General features: G+C 38.7%; 1 protein-coding gene across 2 annotated transcripts in view; it reads right to left on the bottom strand.

The window, feature by feature from the left end:
• The window catches only part of RECQL (RecQ like helicase), a 48,043-nt gene that overhangs the window by 3,807 nt on the left and 25,926 nt on the right, over window positions 1–18,310 (bottom strand). For both annotated transcript variants that reach the window (XM_001502159.5, XM_023643215.2), the window contains 5 exons: window positions 9,402–9,568; window positions 8,470–8,551; window positions 7,297–7,445; window positions 7,088–7,205; window positions 6,427–6,565 (listed from right to left, as the gene is read on the bottom strand). In XM_001502159.5, coding sequence (XP_001502209.3) covers window positions 6,427–6,565; window positions 7,088–7,205; window positions 7,297–7,445; window positions 8,470–8,551; window positions 9,402–9,568 — 655 coding nt within the window. The remainder of the gene's footprint in view (window positions 1–6,426; window positions 6,566–7,087; window positions 7,206–7,296; window positions 7,446–8,469; window positions 8,552–9,401; window positions 9,569–18,310) is intronic.

Here is an 18,310-nt window from a genome sequence, read left to right on the forward strand (position 1 = left end):
AAAACATTTAGAGATAAAATCATTAAATGATCCAAAAAAGTTTTAAGGAATCCCTATTTCAGGAGTGACATCAGCAACATGGGGAAGTGAGCTGTTCCCTTTATCTCTCCCCCTGTGAACTAACACTAAGTGGACATTCTTTGACCAACAGAGGATACCCACACAGCACAACAGGACACCTGAGAGACCCATGCAGCTATATATGTGAAGGTGGATGGACTGGCTCCCTGAGAGTGAGCACTCCACTACCCTTCCCCAGCAGCCCTGTGCACAAGCTTGAATGCTTTCCTGGCTGGCGCAAGCACCCATATTACTGCTGCAGCCCTAAAAGTGCGAATTTGCCTTGGTACAACTGTGAGAAGGAGCGGCAGCAACCCAGGCCCATGCAAAACACTTCCCTGGGTGGTGGGGAGAACTCACCCTGCTACTTTGGTCCCAACTGGTGGCCCAGGCTCAGATCCCATGAAGAAGCCCTGCCCAACAAGTACAGCAGCCAGCACAACCATGAGAAGAGGTGGTGGCAGATATGAATGCACACACACAGGCTTTCCCAGCTGATAGCAGCATCTACAGTACCCCTGCAGTCCCACAAGTGGGAATGTGCCTCAGTGCAGTGACAGCCCTGAGCCCGCATGCAAATGCTTTCTTGGCTGGTGGGAGCACCCACCATACACACACAACTTCCAGCAGATGGGGCAGGATCAGCAACACAGTTCCTGCATCCCACCCACAGTAGCAGGTGGAATCTGTGATGTGATAAGACCACAAATGCACCGGCAAAAGATTAGTTCACCAAATGCCATAAGAAGCTAGAACAATTTAGAGAAGGAAAATGACACATCTGCAGAAAACAACCATGAAGTCACAGAAATTTACAATCTATAAAGCTGTCATAAATAAACTCAATGAGTTACAAGAAAACTCAGACACTTCAATGAGCTCAAGAATAAAATTAATGAGGACTACTTCACCAAAGTATAAAGAAAAAAAAACCCAAGCAGAAATTAGGGATATGAAGAACACAATGAAATAAAAAATAATCTGGAATCCTTAAAAAATAGAGCTGACATTATGGAGGAAATAATTAGTGATTTAGAGGATAGAAATATAGAAATGCTTCAGGTGGAGAAGGAGAGAGACCTAAGATTTTTAAAAAGTGAAGGAATTCTTTAAGAAATATCCAACTCAATTATGAAAAGCAACAGAAGGATTATAGGTGTTCCAGAGGGAGAAGAGCGGGGGAAGGAGGAGAAAGCTTGTTCAAATAATAGCCAAGAACTTTCCAACCCTGGGGAAAGAACCAGTCTTACAAATACATGAAGCCAATAGAACCCCTAATTATGTCAATTCTCAAAGACCTTCTCCAAGGCAATATAAAGTAAAATTGGCAAAAGTCAATGACAAAAAGTATGAAGGACAGCAAGGCAAAAGAAAATAACCTACAAAGGAACCCCTATCAGGCTTTCAGTAGATTTCTCAGCAGAAACCTTACAGGCTAGGAGAGAATGGAATGATATATTCAAAACACTGAAAGACAAAAACTTTCAGCCAAGGATAATCTATCCAGCAAAACTATCCTTCAGATATGATGGAGAAATAAAAGCTTTCCCAGATAAACAAAAACTGAGGGAGTTCATTACCACTAGACCTCCCCTACAAGAAATGAGTAAGGATGTCCTCATACCTGAAAGAAAAAGGCAAAGGTCTACAAAGCTTTAAGCAAGGAGATAAACAGACAAAATCAGAAAACTGCAGCTGTCTTTCAGGACACGGTAGCACATAATTATCAATTAAAAGATAAGGGAAGGAAAGCATCAAAAGTAACTACAAACACTTCAACTTAGTCACAAACTCACAACACAAAACAATAATTTGTGTCAACAATAACTCAGAAGGGGAAGAGAATGGGATGGAACTTGCTTAGGCTAATGGAGATAAGAGGCTATCAGAAAATGGACTATCTCATCTATGAGATCTTTTATACAAACCTCAGAGTAACCAATAAACAAAAAATCAGAGCAGAGCCAAGATTCATAAGAAAAGAGAAAACCTCCACAGAAAACCACCAAAATGAAATGGCAATCTGAAATACAAAGGAAGAGAAACAATGAAAGAAAATACAGAACCAGAAAACAAGAGATAAAATGGCAGTATTAAACCCTCATGTATCAATAAACACTCTAAACAGATTTAATTCTCCAATCAAAAGACATAGAGTGGCTGGATGGATTAAAATGGAAGACCCAACATGCTGCCTCCAGGAACCACATCTCAACTCTAAAGACAAATATAGGCTCAGAGTGAAAGGATGGAAGATGATACTCCAAGAAAATGGAAAGGAAAATGAAAAAGTATATGCCTACAACTTAGATAATCTAGAAGAAATGGGTAAATTTTTAGACTCATACAACTTCCCAAAACTGAATGAAGAAGAAGTAGAGAATCTGAATAGACCAATCACAAATAAAGAGATCGAAACAGTAATCAAAAGCCTCCCAAAAAACAAAAGTCCACAACAAGATGGCTTCTCTGGAAAATTCTACCAAACGTTCAAAGAAGATTTAATACCTATACTTCTCAAATTATCCCCCAAACTTGAAGAAGATGGAGCACTTCCTAACTCATTCTATGAGACCAACATTACCCTGATACCAAAACCAGACAAGAAAAATACAAAGAAGGAAAATTAGGGGCCAATATCACTGATGAACATAGATGCAAAAATCCTCAACAAAATATTGGCAAACCAAATATGGCAATATATTAAAAGGATCACACACCATAGTCAAGTGGAATTTATCCCAGGGAGGCAGAAATGGTTCATCTCTGCAAATCAATCAATGTGATATACCACAGGAACAAAATGAGGAATAAAAACCATATGATCATCTCAACAGATGCAGAGAAAGTATTTGACAAAATCCAACATCCAGTTATGATAAAAACTCTCAAAAGAATGGGTATAGAAGGAAAGTATCTCAACACAATACAGGCCTTATATGACAAAGCTACAGCCAACATCCTACTTAATGTTGAAAAACTAGAAGCCATCCCTCTGAGCCCAGGAACAAGACAAGGATGCCCACTCTTGCCACACCTATTCAACATAGTACTGGAGGTTTTGGCCAGAGCCATAGGTAAGAAAAAGAAATAAAAGGAATCCAAATTGGAAAGGAAGAAATGAAACTGTTGCCTTTGCAGAAGACATGATTCTATATATAGAAAACCCTAAAGAATCCATCAGAAAACTATTAGAAATAGTCAACAATTACAGCAAAGTTGCAACATACAAAATCAAATTACAAAGATCAATTACATTTCTATACACCAATAATAAACTACCAGAAAAAGAACTCACAAAAACAAACCCATTTACAATTGCAACAAAAAGGATAAAATATCTAGGAATAAATCTAACCAAAGAGGTGAAAGACCTATACACTGAAAACTATAAGACATTGAAAGAAATCGAATAAGATATAAAGAAACAGAAAGCTATTCCATGTTCATGGATTAAAAGAATAAACACAGTTAAAATGTCCATATTACCTAAAGCAATCTACAGATTCAATGCAATCGCAGTCAGAATCCCAATGACACTCCATGGAAATAGGACAAAGAATCCTAAAATTTATATGGAACAACAAAAGACTCCAAATTGCCAAAGCAATCCTGAGAAAGAAGAACAAAGTCAGAGGCATCACAATCTCCGACTTTAAAATATACTGCAAAGCTATAGTAATCAGAATAACATGGTACTGGCATAAAAACAGACACACAAATCAATGGAACAGAATTGAAAGACCAGAAATAAAACCACACATTTACGGACAGCTAATCTTCAACAAAGGAGCTAAGAACTTCATACAATGGAGAAAGGAAAGTCTCTTCAATAAATGGTGCTGGGAAAACTGGACAGCCACATGCAAAAGAATGAAAGCAGATCATTATTTTGCACTATACACAAAAATTAACTCAAAATGGATTAAACACTTGAAGTTAAGACATGAAACCATAAAACTCCTAGAAGAAAATGTAGGCAGTACACTCTTTGACATGGGTCTTGGCAGCATCTTTTTGAATACCATGTCTACTCAAGCAGGGGAAACAAAAGAAAAAAACAAATGGGACTACATCAGACTAAAAAGCTTCTGCAATGTAAGGGAACCATAAACAAAACGAGAAGACAACTCACCAACTGGGAGAATATATTTGCAAATCATATGTCCAACAAGGGGTTAATTTCCAAAATATATAAAGAACTCATACAACTCAACAACAAAAAAACCCAAACAATCCAATCAAAAAATGGGCAGAGGATATGAATATACATTTCTCCAAAGATATACAGATGGACAATAGGCACATGAAAAGATGTTCAATATCACTAATTATTAGGGAAATGCAAATCAAAACTACAATGAGATATCACCTTACACCTGTGAGAATGGCTATAATTACCAAGACAAAAAATAACAAATGTTGGAGAGGATGTGGAGAAAAGGGAACCCTCATACACTGCTGGTGGGAATGCAAACTATGGAAAACAGTATGGTGATTTCTCAAAAATTTAAAAATAGAAATACCATACAATCCAGGTATCCCACTACTGGGTATTTATCCAAAGAACTTGAAATCAATAATTCAAAGAGATTTATGCACCCCTATGTGCACTGCAGCATTATTCACAATAGCCAAGATGTGGAAGCAACCCAAGTGCCCGGCTATGGATGAATGGATAAAGAAGATGTGGTATATATATACAATGGAATACTATTCAGCCATCAAAAAGACAAAATCATCTCAGTTGCAGTAACATGGATGGACTTTGAGGGTATGATGTTAAGCGAAATAAGCCAGACAGAAAAAGACAAATACTGCATGATTTCACTTATATGTGGAAAATAAACAAACCCATGGACAAAGAGAACAAATTAGTGGTTACCAGAGGGGAAGGGGCCGAGGGGGTGAGTGAAAGGGGTAAAGGGGCACATATATATGGTGACAGATAAAAATTAAGACTACTGGTGGTGAGCAAAATACAGTCTATACAGAAATTGATAAACAATAATGTACATCTGAAATCACACAATGTTACAAACTTTCATGGTTTCAATAAAATAACTGAAAAAAAAAGAATCCCTATTTCAAAATATACGGTTATATATTGTATTTGTTTCCTATTGTTGCCTTAACATTGCCACAAACTCAGTGGCTTAAAACAAGACAAATTTATTATCTTACATTTCTATAGGTTAGAAGTCTGACATGGGTCTCACTGGGTTACAATCAAGGTCTCAGCAGGGCTAGATTTCTTCTGGAGGCTCTTGAGGAGAATCTGTTTCCTTGCTCTCAATCTCTAGAGGCTGCCTGTATGCCTTGGCTCACGGCCCCCTTTCCTCCATCTTCAAAGCCAACAACAGTGGATTGAGTCTTCAAATCACATCACTCTGACCTCTTCTACCAACTTCTAAGTTTGAGGACCCTTGCGATTATACTGGGGCCACCCAAATATTCCTGGATAATCTCCGTATTTTAAGGTCAGCTGAATAGCAACCTTAATTCCATTTGTAACCTTAATTCCCTTTTGCGATGTAAGGTAACATACTCACAGGTTCTAGGAATTTGATGTGGACATCTTTGGGGGACCATTATTCTGCCCACCATATATGATTTTTTCCATATGTACTTGAAAAACATTGCTTTTAAAAAGTTCAAGATTCATTTTGAGATTTAGTATTTTATAGCTACTAAGAATCTTCCTGATAGCAAAGCAGTTTCATCTAAGGAAATTTCATTTTTTCACTTCTTTATTGTAGCATCTATGGGAAGGAAATACCATTTTCTGTCACTGTCTGGTTACTGCTTATCATTTGAAAATTTCTGAGTCGTTTTTCTGTGATGGGCAATAAAAGTACAAAGATGACTAAGACCAAGAAGCCATCAGGGAGCCATACAGTCTAACTGAAGCCACCCTAAATAGATTTAAATTTATATCTTAAGGAGAAACTTGACCCTGGTCTCAACTATTTCATCAACCCATCAGCTGGTAGGATGGGATATGTGACTGAGCTCAACTTTCAAAATGCCTCCTATATACCTTTCCAAAATTATTAAAGCATGTAGCTGTACGCTAGTGCCAGAGAGAAAAGGCTTGAACTCACTGCCGATTTGTATCAAAATCTTCAATAAAAAATAATTTGAGAGATTAAAGAGAGGGAGAGAGGCTATGTTCTGTTGGATTAAGGCAGATGCTGCAGGTTCATGTACTGGTTCCCAGCCTTCAGACATCTGCTTTCACAGGTTTGCACTTGATGTTCTGTCAACGTATTTACTCACTTCAGTAAGTACTCAAAGTAACATCACATACTTTCACACTGTGCTTGTCTTTAACTGATAAAGGTTATAAAAAGGTATGTGGCTTACTTGCTCATGTTTTGACAGTATGACACCATCTCATAAAGCTTCTGTTGTCCCACATTTTCCATCACCACCATTGAACTTATTCTGAATATATCTCCAAAGCCATAATACAAAATGCAGTCTGCTTTCATGTCATCTCGACCTGTAGTGCGAGAAATCTTGGGATTGCACGATTACTTTAAAAATTCAAAACATGCAAAAATAATATATGTAAAATTAGTTAGCAATGCTTCATGGTCTAAATATATCATATCTAGAAATTTCAGACAGAGATGTGACAATTAATTTGTAACAGCTGCCCTCAAATTTTTTTTAAAAATGACTAAAGAGACTTAAGAATCAGCTTTATTAGTTTAAAAATGTGTCCGTAAGTAATCCAGTTATTTAAGTTATAGAATTGAAACTACTAATTAAAAATTCAGGAGGCAAAGATGTACGTCGAATTATCTTAGCAAACATAAGAAATAATTCATAACACTCCAATAGAACATAAGCAAAATTTCCCCATTGGCAAATAAATATGAAACTGCAGAAAAGACTTTAAAGTTCTAAAAATACTAGCCAATAAGGAAGATTAAAAATACAGAATTATTAAACATCATTTATAGTGTGTTTTCTGGAAAAGCTTTTTAAAAAATTACTTCTGGATATGAGTTATACATACCTGCACGTCCACTCTCTTGGTAATAATTTTCCATAGATTTACTCATTGAATGATGAATAACAAACCTCACATCTGGCTTATCAATTCCCATACCGAAAGCAACTGTCGCCACTACTACCTAAAATGTTTGAACATTTTACACGTTAATTAAGTCAAGTTAAAATATTTTTTAAGGTGAATTAGGCTTATATTGAAGATATATACTTTACCTGAATTTCATTGGCCGACCATCTTCTATGAACCTTGGTCTTATCTTCTGGTTCCATATTGGCATGGTATGCACCTGCGTGAATTCCCAATTTCTGTAAACTAACCGTAACTTGCTCAGAGTCTTTCTGAGAAAAGCAATATATGATTCCTGTAGTAAAACAGGACCAATTATTAGATATATAGAGAGCACATACCTCGAAGGTAATTTTTAACATACTCAAGATACTGATTAATACAGTGCATGGGGGAAAAAGACTTATGAAAAGTTCCAAGGCCCTGAACACATATTGACTTTCTGTAGAATTCAGGATTTGATCACCAGCTTGCTCTAAAGCAGAAATGAGCCCTGAGCCACCAGTTTTGCTTCCCATTACCTCTTTATCTCCCACTACATAGTATTTCTCAAACTGATGTCCCACAGCTCCATAAGACGTTAAGAAGTATGCTGTGAAAAAAAAAAGTTTCACGTGCAAATGAGCTCCAGGAACACTGCATTGAACAAAGTTAAACAAGTTGACCTGTTTATTTGCAGGGCTGGTCAGAACTTCTCACGTGCTGATAAACCCAGTGAATCTCCAGGAAAGACAAAGAGCTGCAGCCTTTCTCAAACTTACTTTACTCTGGAACTCCTTTTTACCAGGGCACCTATTAATATCTTCTGAAAATCTATAGAACAGTTTTAAAATACTACTTTTATACAAACTCTTGGCTTCAGTAACACTTGTCTATGCATTAGTCCTAAAACACATGTATATATCCACTCAACTCCACCTATGCCTAACTCATTCCATGTGTATTATTTCTTTACTGTGTCCTTCACTACAGAGATTATATTTATATCCCTTTAGAACATCGGTGGATACTTACTAAATAATGTGCTGTTGGTAATTAACATTATGTTATTAGGTCCACTCTAAAGCAATTAAGTGTAAATAAGCAAAAATAAATCAGACAGGTTTATGATTCATAATCTGCACCATCAGCAAATGCCACACCCAAATTTTAAGATCACCAAGTAAATTAATTTTATCATAACATTTTCAAGTATCTTCTGCCATGCACTAATATTTTTTTGGTGCTAATCATTTATTGGCACATTAAGATGAGTGTAATATCAGTTACTTTTCAAAAGTTCTCTCTCGGTCTTCAAAGTGGATTTGTTTTTCTATTACCTGATTGCCCTTTGTATCTCCCATGAATGAGCTTTACAACATCCTCAATAAAATCTTCAGTGTTGGAGGGCTTCTGTCGAACCTAAAAAAAAGCCAACGCATTAAAATGTAAATTAATGAGTACCATCTACGTAGTCATTTACTTACAACTTTCTTTTTTTTTTTTTTTTCTGCTTTATCTCCCCAAACCCCCCCTGTACATAGTTGTATATCTTAGTTGCAGGTCCTTCTAGTTGTGGGATTACTTACAACTTTCAAGGCACCATTCTTTCATGGGCATGGTGAGTTTCTCTCTTACCCTGTCACTCGCCTCCTCTGACCCTGCCACCTCCCACTCTTGACTGTTATCATCGAATTTACCAGAAATGAGGAGGCACAGAAGCAGTGAATAACTTGTAAAGATGGAGACTTTTTAATTTTTTGATGCTACTTTTACAAAAATATAAACTGTGACATAAATAACTATTCAATGAAAACTCAGAAAAATATTAAGTCTATTCTTAAACAGATTAGAAAGAAAAAAAACAGCTGTTAGGTTATTTAACTTTCAAGGGAACATATTAATTATAATCTAAATAGGGAGTATCTGTAAATCTTTAATGGCGTATTAATTTTGTATTACTTGGTAATTAATTTCAACAGAGATGTCATTAGGGTCCTTGGAATGAATCCATCCTCTCTCCATCTTTACACAAGAAAGAGTGTATGTAAACCTAACAAGGCACGTCTCCTACTTAACGTAGCAAAGGGTTATGCAGCACAAGAGACGTATCAGGAAAGCATTGATTAACGAATCTGCTTATAATCACCTCCTGATTTTAAAAACTCTTAAACATAGTTAACTGTTACTCATGTAGACAAACATAATGAAAAGGTAACCTCTCTGCCACAATCCTTCACAGAAGTCATACACTGACATAAAAGTTACATACCTCATAATAAAGATTTGGCCGATTAAAAGAAGCTGTAAAAGTGAGACACTTCTCAACACACAGAATTTCCTGAGCGTCCTTCAAAACATGACTCGTGGCAGTTGCAGTCAGCCCAATTAGTGATGTGTTAGGGAACTGCCGCTTTAAGACACCGAGTGCCTTATAATCTGAAAAAGAAAATACAAAGTGGCCTTCTTTCTATTCCTTACGGAGTAGAGCAAATCACGCCTTTTAACATGATGCAGATCGTCAAAAATTACTGTAATTTTATTTCCATAGCTATCTATCTCTGATCTGCTGTTGCTGCCTAGGGCTTTTTGAATAAGCAGACTTTATTATACTTTTAACTGGTTCAGAAACACTTTTCTTGGCCACAGGTGGAATAACCCCCTATTGAAGAAAGGGAGTAAGAAAATATTTGCAGTAAGCTCCGCACGGGGCCACACCTGCTGAACAGGAGATTCAAGAGGCAGCGGGAGTAGCCATAGTGTTGGAATCTATTACAACTGAGCCAAAAGAAGCCACCAGCCAAAACCCTTCTAACACCAGTATCATCCAAGAGTGGCAAATTCAGACGAGAAGAAGCTTGGTGAGGGCACTGGTTTTCATATAACTGATTTCAGGGAAATCACTGGAGGCTCATATTTGTCATACACATCTAAATCACTAGATAAGTTGTCCTTAAGTACACCTTTAAGTAATTAAACTACTTGGAGAAAAGTGAAAAAGAAATGTGGTGGAAATTGCTAAATGCTCAACCATGAAAATATAGAGAAGAAAGTAACTGCCTGGGAAATTGTCAGGGTTTCAAGGAGACAACATTTGAGCCGGGTCTTAAAAGAATGAGTAGAAGTTCACTAGGAAGGGAAGCAGAAGAAAACATACGGCAGAGGAAATAGCATATGCACTGCAAATACACTGGCGTGAAATTAGCACGTGCAGAAAACAGCAAGCAGCTCAGCGGGGCTAAATTGCAGGGTGCTGTGCTGGATGGATCTACTGTCAACTCCAGTAAGCTGGGAACTATAGGCCCTGTGTGGTCCCTAGTTAGAGCTGGCCCAAAAGAGGAACTTGTGCAAGGTCAGGGAGGCAGAAGTGAACCAGCTGCCGTTCCTCTCTGAAGGTCTTCCCAGGCAGATGGATGATGGACAGATAGAGGTGCCCAGCCAGTTCTAGCTGTTCTAGTTCTTTTCCACTCCTCTTTCAGCCCTTCTTCCCAACTATAGGCCTTACTGATCATCAGTGGTCCCACTAGATCCTTGGTAGCAGAAGAGAGAGCTACTCACAGGAAATAGCTTCGCAGAGACCTCTCATGAGCTTCCCCTTTGTGGCCCCTTTGGCACTGGCCATGCCAGTTGCAGACTCCCCTGCAAGCGCCGGCTGGTCCTCCCGCACCAGAGCTTCAGGACCAGTCTGAGTTTCCTCTGATCCTCCATCTCCCCCTTCAGACCTTCACTTCCCCAGCTCCTCTCAGAATTATGCGAGGTCTGCTTCCTAGAACAAACCCCTCATCCCCTAACATTCACAGTTGCTCTGCTTCCCTGCCAAACCCCACCTGATACTGTTCCACTGGAGAGCACAGAAAGGCAGGCTTAAGGAAGACTGTGAACAACACAGTCAGTGGATTCTAAGGAGCTAGGACTTCATCCCAGAGGAAATGAGGAGTCATCATGTAATTTTTAAAGTAGACAAAGGACAAATAGACCTACGTTTCAGAAATCAGCTTCTGGTGGCAGTGCAAAGGATGGGCTCGAATAGGCAACAGACTGAAGAAAGGGAGACCAGCTAAAAGATGGCAGCGACTGATCAGAAAACAATAGAGAATATGAATTAAGGCATGACACTAAGGATAAATCAGAAAGAAAAGACTGAACAGAAATACATGAACTAGAACCCCATAGGTCCTAGTGACTGTTGGGATAGGTGGTGAGAGCAGGAAGCAGGAGGAGGAAAGGAAAGAGAAAGAGTCCTAGATTCATCCATTTATCAACAGACATATGTTGAGTAATTTTTATTATATGCCAAGCATGCCTCTAGGCCCTGGACATAAAGTGGTGAAGAAGACAAAGATGCTAGGCAAATGGAACTACAATTCAAGCAAAGAAACCAGACCACACAAACCAATAAGTATCTTATTACAGAGAGTGGTAAGTGCTCATAGTGATAAGCCCAGTGTAGCTGGAGTATAACAAGTCAAGGAGGAAGAAGAGGAAATCAGGTGGAGACAAAGTGAGGACAGATCACATATCACCTTATGGATCCCAGTTAAGAAGATGGATTTTATTCTAAGCACAAAGAGAATCTGATGGTAGTTTAGGGAGGGAAGTAACACAATTTGATTTATATTCAGAAAAGATCACTTTGGTTGCTGTGTGGAGAATGAACTGTAGAAGGGTAAGGCTGGAATCAGACACTAGGGGGGTAGTTATTGTAGTAGATCAGTGGAAAGAAGCCCACTTGGACTTAAGAGCTACCAGTACAGACAAACAGAAGTGGACAAACTTGACATTCAATTTAGAGGCAGAGCCGATAGGACTTAGTGGTGCACTGGCTCTGCAGAGGTGGGATGAATCAAGGATCATGTGCCAGCTATTAAATTATTTCTTCTCAGCTCTAACTCTACCCTGCTACACTCTGCTTTTTGGTGCTGGAGTGGGGAATCTGCATAGTGCATTTCTGCTTTGCCAGCTGGCCCTAGAAGGACAGAGGACAAGGCTGGGGGAGGAAGAAGGGTCGTGCTCCTTCCTTTTTGCTTCCCGTGGGCTTGCCTGTGTTCTCCAGAACGTCAGCCAGCAAGTCTTCTTCATCCCTGCAGCAGCACTGTCTCTCCTTAGCAGCTGAACACAGTTGGCAGTTTTCCCAATCTTTGAGAACCAGATTCATCACAGGTCCACCCCACCTCTGTTGCCACTAAGAGACACCAGCACTAGGGAGCCGAGTCTCCTCAGAGGTCTGAGTTTCAGCTCCACAACGACCTTTGTCTAGGTTTCTAAATAGTATTAGTTCCAACCTTTTCTTCCTGTTCCCCAGCCCTAAGGATGGTTAATTGCTTCTTCTAGTTTTTACCTCCATGATACCTTAGAGTTTTCTTCTTTTTCAGTTAGCCATTTATAACCAATTTTTACCTAGTTAACAATTTTTTTTTTAAGGAAGATTAGCCCTGAGCTAACATCTGCTGCCAACCTCCTCTTTTTGCTGAGGAAGACTGGCCCTGAGCTAACATCCACACCCATCTTCCTCTACTTTATATGTGGGACGCCTACCACAGCATGGCTTGCCAAGTGGTGCCATGTCCGCACCGGCATCCAAACCAGCGAACCCCAGGCCACCAAAGTGGAACATGCAAACTTAACCACTGCACCACTGGGCCGGCCCCTAGTTAACAATTCTTTACATTAAATTCTCTGTGTTCAAATAACTAGTATGGTTTCTGTCTCTTGACTGGACCTCGAAAGAGACAAATAACTGCTAACAATTTGGCTTAAGCAAATGGATGGGTGGTTGAATGATTTTCTAAGATAGGGAAGCCTGGAGGGGAAATTGCTTGGAAGAAGCGGGAGGAAGAAGGAAAGGCAGGGAGAGAGGAAGCAAATCAAAAGTTCTTGATGAACACATCTAGTAGAGCGACACAGCAAACAGTGATTCCCCGCTGCAGAAGAGAAGGAAAAGGAGCAGCTCTTTGGGAGGGAATTTAGTTGTAATCATGCTAATTTAGATACACACGAAGAAAGAGAAATTTTAAATGTTTGAGACAAATAAAAATGGAAATACAACATACTAAAACTCCCAGGAAGCAGCAAAAGCAGTTATACAAGGGAAGTTCATTGCAAAAAACACCTACATTAAGAAACAAGAAAAATCTCAAGTAAACAGCCTAATTTTACACTTCAAGAAATTAGAAAAGGAAAAACAAACTAAGCCCAAAGTTAGTAGAAGGAAGAAAACAACAAAGATCAGAGTAGAAATACATGAAACAGAGACTAAAAGACAATAGGAAAGATCAATCAAACTAAGAGCTGATTTTTTCCAAAAGACAAACAAAATAGACAGACCTTCAGCCTAACTCACCAAGGAAAAAAGAGGACTCAAATAAAATCAGAAATGAAAGAGGAGACATAACAATACCACAGAAATACAAAAGATCATGAGACTACTATGAACAATTACACACCAATAAATTGGACAACCTAGAAGAAACAGATAAATTTCTAGAAACACACAATCTACCAAGACTGAATCGTGAAGAAATAGAAAATCTGGACAGATTACTAGTAAGGAGATTGAATCAGTAATCAAAAATCTCCCAAAGAACAAAAGTCCAGAACCAGATGGCTTCAATGGTGACTTCTACCAAATATTTAACGAAGAATTAATACCAATCCTTCTCAAACTCTTCCAAAACACAGAAGAGGAAAGGACACTTCCAAACTCATTCCATGAGGCCAGCATTACCCTGACACCAAAATCAGACACAAAGACACTACAAAAAAAGAAAATTAAAGGGCAATATCCCTGATGAACTTAAGAGGTAAAAATTCTCAACACAATATTAGCAAAGTGGATTTAACAATACATTAAAAGGATCATATACCATGGTCAAATGAGATTTATTCCAGGGATGCAAGATGGTTCAACATCTACAAATCAATCAATGTGATATACCATATTAACAAATGGAGGATAAAAATCATATGATCATCTCAATAGATGCAGAAAAGCATTTAACAAAACTCAGTATTCATTCATGATAAAAACTCTCAACTGAGTGGGCAAAGAGAGAACACACCTCAACATAATAAAGACAATATATGATTAGCTCACAGCTAACATCATGCTCAATAGTAAAAAACTAAAAGCTTTTCCTCTAAGATCAGGAAAAAGACAAGGATGCTCACTCTCACCACTTTTATTCAACACAGTACTAGAAGTCCTAGTCAGAGCAATGAGGCAAGAAAAATAAAAGGCATCCAAATCAGAATGGAAGAAGTAAAACTGTCACTAATTGACAATGACATATTAGACATAGAAAACCCTAAGATGGAGAGGGGCGGAGCAAAATGGCGGGGTGAGCTGACCCGGGATTCTCTCCCCTCCAAAATACAACAAAAGATTGGAAGAACTGAATTTCAGAGAATAAACATAATGCCAGCTCGTTAGAGACCTACAATACCAAGAAGGCGGAGATCATAAACCTTGCTTACACCCTCAGAGGCGCTGGAACGGTAGGAGAGAACATCGCTCCCTCCCCTAGAGTCTGCGATCGCTGCGGCGTGGGTCAGGAAGGAGCGGGGGAGGGGCCGCGCGACCGGGGGATCATCCAGGACTCCTGCCGCTGATTCAGTGGAGACCCGCTGATGAGGGGAAAGCTTCCGTCTGCGGGGACCCTATAAATCAAGGGCCTTGGGAGACCAGAGAACAGAACTGATCTGAACCCAGACCGGTGCGTGCCTGTGAGTAACAGCCCCTCCCCCAAGGCAAAGCCAGTGGGCGCAGCCATCTTGCCCCAAGGCGGAGAGCTAACACGCCGCTCTCGACCCCCATCTAGTGGCGACAGGCTGTAACTGCAACTGAATTCTACCACCATGAGAAAAAACCGCTCCTCTACCATCCAGCAATTTATAAAAGCCCCAGACCAGAAGGAAAACAATAAAAACACAGAATTAAGTCCTGAGGACTTGGAATTAGGTAAACTAAGTGATAATGAATTCAGAGCAGCTATAATCAAAAAACTCAATGAGGTAGAGAGAAAGATAGAGAAACAAGCCGAGTTCTGGAGTTACTTCACAAAAGAGATTGAAATCATAAAGAAGAATCAAACAGAATTACTTGAGATGAAAAACACAATGGACCAGATAAAACAGAATACGGATTCCCTGAATGCCCGTGTAGACAACCTAGAGGAGCAAATCAGCATAATCGAGGACAGACAGGCTGAATGGCGCCAGACAGAGGAAGAAAGAGAACTAAGAATTTAAAAAAATGAGGAAAATCTCCGAGAGATAATGGATTCAATGAGGAGTAAGAACATAAGGATCATAGGAATTCCCGAGAATATGGAAAAGGAAAATGGAGCAGAAAGTGTGCTTAACGAAATTATTGAAGAGAACTTCCCAAATCTAGGGATCAACGGAGAAATGTGTGTAGAGGAGGGTTTTAGATCTCCTAGATTTGTCAATGTAAAAAGACCCACTGCAAGGCACATAATAGTAAAGTTGGCAAATAGGAATGATAAGGAAAGAATACTCAGGGAAGTAAGAAAAAAAAAAAGAGAATAACCTATAAAGGAGCCCCTATCAGACTGTCAGCGGATTTCTCTACAGAAACCCTACAAGCTAGGAGAGAATGGAGTGATATATTCAAAGCTTTAAAGGATAAAAACCTTCAGCCAAGAATACTCTATCCAGCAAGAATTTCCTTCAGATATGAGGGAGAAATTAAATCTTTTCCAGACAAACAAAAGTTAAGGTAATTTGTAACTAAAAGCCCTCCATTACAAGAAATCCTCAAGAAGGCTCTCATACTTGAAAAAAGAAAAAAGGGAGAAAGGGGACACAAGCCACAGACTAGGGAGACCGATGGATAGAACCAGAACAGGATAGCAAATATTCAACTATAGCATTAGGGTAAAAATAAGGAAACTACCAAAACAAGGACGATCTTAGCACTCTAACTACAAATTAATAAGACGAGTTGGAATAAAAAATGAAAATAATTATTTAGGAGGGGAAGAGCAAAGGGTCTAAATCAGTACTGGTCGAGTAAGTAAGAGACCACCAGAGAATAGACTATATTATACACGAGATTCTAAATACAAACTTCAAGGTAGACACTAAAATAAAGTACAGAACAGAGTCACAAATCATAGATAAGGAAAAATCTAAGAAACTCAGCATAAGACATTGCAGTATTAAATGGATAGTCTAAAGCACACAGGAAAAGAAACACAGGAAAACAAGATAATGAGCGACAGATTGACAGCATTAAGTCCACATGCATCAATAATCACTCTCAATGTGAACGGATTGAACTCTCCAATAAAAAGACACAGAGTGGCAAAATGGATTAAAGAACACGATCCAACAATTTGTTGCCTCCAGGAAACACACCTCAGCCCCAAGGACAAACACAGACTCAGGGTGAAGGGGTGGAGGACAATACTTCAAGCAAATAGCAAGGAAAAAAAGGCAGGTGTTGCAATTCTCATATCAGACCAAGTGGATTTCAAAATAAGACAGGTAAAGAGAGACACAGAGGGACAATATATAATGATCAAAGGGACACTTCATCAAGAAGAAATAACGCTAATAAATATCTATGCACCCAACACAGGAGCACCAAGATTCATAAAGCAACTATTAACAGACCTAAAGGAAGATGTTAAAAACAACACAATAATAGTAGGGGACCTCAACACCCCACTCAGATCAATGGACAGATCATCCAGACAGAAAATCAACAAGGAAATAGTGGAGCTGAATGAAAAACTAAAACAATTGGACTTAATAGACATATATAGATCACTCCACCCTGAAGGAGCTGAATACACATTCTTCTCAAGTGCACATGGAACATTCTCTAGGATAGACCATATGTTGGGAAACAAGGCAAGCCTCTACAAATTTAAAAAAATTGAAATAATAACAAGCATCTTCTCAGATCATAGTGCTATAAGGCTAGAAATTAATTACAAGAAAAAAGTTGAGAAAGGCACAAAGATGTGGAGACTAAACAACACACTACTGAACAAGCAATGGATTATTGAAGAAATTAAAGAAGAAATAAAAAAATACCTGGAAACAAATGAAAATGATAGCATGCCATACCAACTCATATGGGATACAGCAAAAGCTGTATTAAGAGGAAAATTCATCGCAATACAGGCACATCTTAACAAACAAGAAAAATCCCAAATAAGCAACCTTAAAGCACACCTAACTTAACTAGAGAAAAAAGAACAAATGAAACCCAAAGTCAGCAGAAGGAGAGAAATAATAAAAATCAGAGCAGAAATAAATACTATTGAAATGAAAAAGGCAGTAGAAAGGATCAATGAGACAAAGAGCTGGTTTTTCGAGAAGATAAATAAAATTGACAAACCACTAGCCAGACTTACAAAGAAAAAAAGGGAGAAAGCTCAAATAAATAAAATCAGAAATGAGCGAGGAGAAATAACAACAGACTCTGCAGAAATACAACAGATTATAAGAGAATACTACAAAAAACTATATGCCAACAGAATGGATAACCTAGAGGAAATGGATAAATTCTTGGACTCCTACAATCTCCCAAAGCTCACTCAAGAAGAGGCAGACAATTTGAACAGACCAATCACAAGGAAAGAGATTGAAACAGCAATCAAAAACATCCCAAAGAATAAAACCCCAGGACCAGATGGCTTTCCTGGGGAATTCTACCAAACTTTCAGAGAGGATTTAATACCCATCCTTTTCAAGCTATTCCAAAAAATTAGGGAAGATGGAACACTTCCTAACACATTCTATGAGGCCAACATCACGCTGATACCAAAACCTGACAAGGACACCACGAAAAAAGAGAACTACAGGCCAATATCACTGATGAACATAGATGCAAAACTTCTAAACAAAATTTTGGCAACCAGAATTCAGCAATTCATCAAAAGAATCGTACATCAGGATCAGGTGGGATTCATACCAGGGACATAGGGATGGTTCAACATCCGCAAATCAATCAACATGATACACCACATCAACAAACTGAGGAATAAAAACCACATGATCATCTCAATAGATGCAGAGAAGGCATTTGACAAGATCCAACAGCCATTTATGATAAAAACTCTGAACAAAATGGGCATAGAAGGAAACTACCTCAACATAATAAAGGCCATATATGACAAACCCATAGCCAACATCATACTCAATGGGCAA

This window comes from Equus caballus, chromosome 6, assembly GCF_041296265.1.
Source record: "Equus caballus isolate H_3958 breed thoroughbred chromosome 6, TB-T2T, whole genome shotgun sequence".
Taxonomy (NCBI): domain Eukaryota; kingdom Metazoa; phylum Chordata; class Mammalia; order Perissodactyla; family Equidae; genus Equus; species Equus caballus.